The sequence below is a fragment of the Pan paniscus genome, chromosome 9 (genome assembly GCF_029289425.2).
Source record: "Pan paniscus chromosome 9, NHGRI_mPanPan1-v2.0_pri, whole genome shotgun sequence".
Taxonomy (NCBI): Eukaryota; Metazoa; Chordata; class Mammalia; order Primates; family Hominidae; genus Pan; species Pan paniscus.
Window position 1 is genome coordinate 22,958,133 of NC_073258.2, and position 6,000 is coordinate 22,964,132.

General features: G+C 38.9%; 1 protein-coding gene across 2 annotated transcripts in view; it reads left to right on the forward strand.

Annotated features, from left to right (window-relative positions):
• Positions 1-5,786, forward strand: part of SLC6A5 (solute carrier family 6 member 5) — a 57,883-nt gene extending 52,097 nt beyond the window's left edge. The window contains exon 15 of one of the 2 annotated variants that reach the window (XM_057299125.2): positions 1,212-5,786. In XM_057299125.2, the coding sequence (XP_057155108.1) occupies positions 1,212-1,367 (156 nt within the window). In that variant the 3' untranslated portion in view covers positions 1,368-5,786. The remainder of the gene's footprint in view (positions 1-1,211) is intronic. The other variant, XM_055094237.2, reaches the window with a different exon arrangement.
• The last annotated feature ends 214 nt before the right edge of the window (positions 5,787-6,000 follow it).

Sequence of the window (6,000 nt, forward strand, 5' to 3'; positions counted from 1 at the left end):
CCATTGAGGCTCTGGAGGGGAGACAGAGGATGGGAATCAGGCATGTGGTACGTGCACAACACAAAAGTCCACTGGGTGGGGAGGTAGCTTTTGTCTTCATTGGACTAACGGTAGAGACAGAATTAGCAAAAGGAGGTATAGGAATCTTTTTACTGCAGCTGTATTCTAGTTTCCAACCTCAGGAAATTCTGTTATTCCCTTGAGGTAAATGAGGTAAGTGACTGGCCCCATGGGCTTCCAGAGATGGTTCACTTCTGCCCCACATAAGCCTCCCCACCAACTGACCCAGAAATCTCTTTCCCTCTGAATAGAACCTGGTTTAGCCTCTGCTACTTTTGTCTTAGGCTAAAATTCTCTAAACTAATTGAGTTGGCTATATAAATTTATTATGGTGGATTTGGGACACAAAGGTTGCAAACTGATGATTAAGGAGAGATTAAACTAACAGCTCTAAGTACCAGCTTCACTTTAAAAGGTAATAAACATATAATTGTTCCCTCTTAGTCAGAAATATGTTTTCTTTCCTTTTTCTAGAAAATGTTCCAGTCAAGTTATGTTTTCCATAAAAATTTCAGCTGAAGGATTAGAGACATTCCTATTATTTTTAGCTTGCCTGCAAGAACCCACACTGCTGAACCAAGTCAGAAGCGTGTATTTTGTCAACAGATAATTAAAATCTTTGCTCACTCTTGGCTATGTATCTTTGGGGTTGGATTTTTTTTTTCCTCCGGTCATTTATATCCTTCTGGGAAATATGCTAAACAAAATGCAATTATTTAGATGTAGCAATCCACTGTTGAGACTACAGAACAAAAGTAATCAAGCACATGTCTTTTGCAGACTGTGTTTGGCAGTGAAGAGAGAAGCTTGTGGATTCTCTTCATCTGGAGGGAAAAAATGTATAATTAAAATCTGGGCCCTTTATCCTCTATTAATCTTGTGCAAGGCAAACACAGAGCAATTGCAATATTGCTTGCAGGGTGATGTAAATAATTTCAAGTGAACCAAACTAAGTGTCCTCTTTAATGTCTCTGGCCTAGTTAATTAATGAACGCTTATCTTCCTAACTGCCTCTCTTGGTAGAGGGCCTCTTGTCTCAAGCAAGGACTCTGGTCAAAGTGGTCATAAGCAGTTTGGGGATGGATGGGTCGTCCCCAGGTGAGGAAGGTGCACTACTTCTGTGACCATGTCTGTCTTTGGCTTCTTTGCAGAGGCTGAAGTTGGTGTGCTCGCCACAGCCGGACTGGGGCCCATTCTTAGCTCAACACCGTGGGGAGCGTTACAAGAACATGATCGACCCCTTGGGAACCTCTTCCTTGGGACTCAAACTGCCAGTGAAGGATTTGGAACTGGGCACTCAGTGCTAGTCCAGTGGTGTGGGATGGTCCAGACTTGATCCTGTTTTTCCTCTCTGCCTCCTCCTAATGTTTTCCATAGCTCTCCTCCCATTTTTCTTCATCTTTCTTCCTACATCTTGGTTCACATCCACGCATGAGAGTGATTATGTAGAAAAGTAGGCATAGTGTCGCATGCTGTAGTAAAGAGCTACATAGACCACCTGAAGCGCTGTTTGCCTGTGCCCATGGTGACTGTTTCTGGTCAGGTTGGTCCCCTGACCACACGTTTTACCCTGCAGAGGAGGATCAGTTAGGTGAGCGCTGGTAGGTATGCGTGGTTTGGTCAATAGAGAGGTATCCACTGTGTGATGGCATGGGGGGTGCCAGTAAGGCACGTATAGAGTGGCCGAATTACAAGACTTAATTTGGACTTGAACAGAACTGAGCAATGTGGTGATCTTGTTCAGTCACACAAAGTTCAAGACAGGTTTTTTTTTTTTCAGAGAGTTAGCAGTGGTCAGAAAATGTTTTGGATGTAAGACAAGACCATTCAATTTGGACACCACTGAGGTGGTTAAGTTTATATTTCCAGTCACCACTTGGGATCTGTTTCCTTCATTTGGATCAGCAATCTCCAGTTACCACTAACTCAGATGCTACAGTCTACACATTGTGACTTTGATTGAACTGTCAGTTTTCTTCCCTCAACTGTCTTTTTTTGTTTTAAATAACCACATTTGTGAGTTCTTTTGGTCATTTCCTCCACCTCTGCCCAAGAAGCCATCATATAAGTTGTGCCTCATTTTGTACGTTCATAGTAGAGCTCCATGCTCGTTTCTACATGATATTTAGCACCGTGGTTCAATGTCATGATCCTGTGTTTCTTCTCTAAATGTCTTTCTATAAGCTGTAGACACCTTGTCTTTTGACCTCTGGGAAAACAAGACTTACCCTGGTTCTGTCTATATATTATATATATAGGACACATGCTCTTAAAAGACAGATAACTTCTTAATTTTTACTCTTTTTCATTCACAGTAAATGCCAATTGTGGTCATAGAGAAATCAAAGAAATGGAGAGTTTAATAGAAAGCAACCACAATATTCACTGCACTGGTAGTACATTTTAGGACATGGTATTTATAGAACTTTCAGATAAATACAGCTTAGGTAAGTAGCGAGTGAGCCAATTAAGACTATAGCTTTTAAGACTACATTTAGCCAATTCAATTTTAAGAGTTCCCTATTCACAGTACTCATTTTAACGGCACTCTAATGAGAGCTGATCATATGTCTGCAGAAATTGGCGAAGTGTAAACTTTATTATCTTCTTGTATCCTGAACATGCATATATGAAATTTTTAAAATGTGACATGTGTTCATGTAGTGTGTACTTGTAGTGTTGTTTTCTGTCCTTATAAATATCTTACGAATTCTGTAGAGATGGTGAGTTTAGTATAGTGTAGTCTGGGGATTTTATTTTCCCTTACAGTAATAATATCTAAACCTAAAATTGTTTCCTTTAGGGGAGATCATTTCAATCATTTTCTTCATTTATCTTCATAGTACAGGGTCTCAGGCAAAGTTTTTCAGTTCAAATCTTGTATATTGTTGTGACATTTTCATCCTGTTTAACAGCAATGAAACCCAACAACAGACTTTAATGTACTTTTTTTTTTAAAAAAGATTTCATTTGTTAAAAAAAGTCTCAACTCATTTTACTGAGCTCTCCCTTTTCTAGGGCAAGTATCATTGCCATTTGCCAACATCAATATGAACTTCCAGTTTTTAAGAGTAGCTTGTGAAAGGTTTTAGAAAAGGAAACAAAGATGGGTTTTGAACTTTAGATTTTCATGTCTTTTGTCTGAGTGTATATTTGTTCTCCCCTCTCCTTCTCCTCCTTTCCCCACTTGTCTCCCAAAGCTCGAACTTGCTTGAGTCTATCACAAAGACTAAACCCTGAGCTTCCCCTAAACTTAGCTTTAGGAAGCTGAGCTGTGGCCTCACCTGTCTGCCATGAACACAGGTTTCTCTAAGAAAGCCATATTGATGAGAAGCCCCCAATTACTGCAGCAGATGTCGCACAATGATACCAAAAATGAGCCTCTCCAACTGATACCTGGTAGAGTGAGAGGAGCCAGGAGGAATAACTTAGGCCTGGAAATTATCTGCAGGCTTTCCAATTTGAAGGTTGAGAAAGAGAGCTTAAATCAATTAGCATTCTCTCATGGGACTGGTATGTTTGTGTCAGGATGAATGGTTTTTGGCTCTCCTGTTGCCTCTTGGCTAAAACTCTGATCGAGCCAATGGTTGGAGTCTGATGCTGGACGCCAACCCAATTTCTGCTAATTATTGCTTTTGTGATTAAAAGAAGGTGGGGGTGGGGGGCTCCCACAGATGCTGCCAGGTTTGTTTTGTACAAACTGAAAGTTAACTTAATTGTGAGAATGGAGACCTCATCAGTAGCTGCATGTTTTGGATTTGGGGGCATTTACATTTGTGTTAATTATGATTTGTCCAGGTAAGATGCAGTAGCTGCTCCCTGAGCAGCTGTTTCCCCCCACCCCACTTCACTATAATTTCCAAGATTTATTTCCCTTTGTTTAAAGGGACACGCTTAGGTGAAAAGTTCCAAATTTACCTGGAAATGGTTACCTTGTAAGTTTAGCTTGTCTAATGGATTGTTTCCATGATATTAAAATGTACAGTCAATTGGAAGAAAAAAATGATAAAAATAAAATGAATAACATTGTTAGAAACTGGCACCTGAAAACTTCCCTTCAAAGTGGGGGAAAAAACCAAGTAGCTGAGGAAAGACTTTCATTGGTTCACTGTGTAGAATGGTGGAGCATTTTCCACTCGTGAGATTATTTCATAACACCAACAAATGCCAGAAACTCATTCAGAGAAAAAAAGCCATATGTGAAAAACAGTAATCCTGTCATATCCTTAGAGGAGAAAAAAAATGTATATTTCTTAACAAGTGGTGTTGTGACTTCTTATGCAAATGTCTTGCATATTAGTAACTTTTATTATCTTTAGGACTGTGCTTATCAGGTACAAATGTGTCTAGTTCTGTTTTATTGTTTCTTTTTCCTTTATATTTATGTATTGCATGAGGTCTGTGATCAATGCAAAATCATGATGACCTCAATGTCTTTGAAATTTGCAATGTGTTTTTAATACGTAAGAAATGTAATCAACTTGTATTTCAGTAAGCAGCACTTTAAAAAGAGTTTAACATGATGACCTTTAAATGGATAGGACTTGGGTTGTTTTTATGGTAATGTTGCATTGGAGTTGAGTTTTCCTTTAATTAAGTTCTTGTTTCCTCATCTACGTGTCTCTCAGTGCTTCCTGTCCACCTTTGCTCTCAGCATGGTTTTCCCATGCCTAAAAGTAAGATTTTCTTTTCTCTTTGTTCACTTGGCTGTAGGTCATTGTCCTCTTCCCAGAGGCTAGCACAATAACTGTTGCTCAATGTAAGATGAGATGGCAAGATCATACTACTGTTGTTGCACCTGGATTTGAGTTGGGACATGCTTCTTTGAGGCAGATGACTCAAGAGAGGACGTGCTGTGTGGCAGGTGTTTTGCAGGGCCAAAAGGCCAAGGCCAACAGAGGAGCATTTCCTTCTCTTTCACACTGGGTATCAAGCAGAAAACTTCCAGGCTGGGAGCAAAGGTATGGGTGATTCTGCCTTGATACTCATTTCCCCACAAAGTGGCCCTAGGATTTGTGAAAGTGAAGCTTCCTATCTTTCCCAGATTTTGCTTTAATTGCCCAGAAAGGCCAAGTAGTTTTGAAATGTGGTCTTTGCTCAGGTCACCTCTGAGCAGCCTGCAGCCAAAGAGAAAGTGTTTTCAGATTGGGTATTCATCACCTCTGAAAAGCAAGCAGTGGTTTGACTTGCCTGCCATGGATTAAATACATCTTCAGGTAACCATTTGCCTTACAGGTGTATTTTACTGTTAGGATGATTCTTAGTAATTGACTAAAAACTGTTTTGTCTCTCATTTGTTCGTGGTTTTTGCACTTTATTATGGACCTGTAAAGGAATAGGTTAATTCTTACATTGTGTACTTGGCTAATGTCCTAAATGCAGGCATCTTTTGTGGGTACTGTTGCCCATGAATAAACATATGTTCCCTAATCAGGTCCTTATATTTTTCCATTAACTATACATGAAGAAAATATATTATGTTACAAATGATGCATCATATATATATATCTATCTATATATCTTATAGATTACATATTATACACTGCACATTATTCATTTAAGAAGTCATTATTCTTGAGGCCCTACCTCAAATTTTGTATTTATGTATAAAAATGCAATTTATTGTATTATATATTTGCCTATTATGTACTGATATAAATTAGAATTTACCCTAATAATGTATGAGTTCACAAAACCCTAAATAAATGTCAGTGTTTAAAACATGAGTATAGTATTGTGTCTCTTGCAAAGCCATTACCCATCATCTTTATTTCTTAATAAACAGCCTTATAGGTATCCCCCAGATTGATCAATTTTGTTGTGCAAAACCTGAAACAGCCATGGAAAACTGCCGTCCTGGGAAAACGAGATACTGTGCTGCTGCAGAAACAAATATCAATTAAGTTATTATATTTTTAACCATCAGAATACACTATTGTT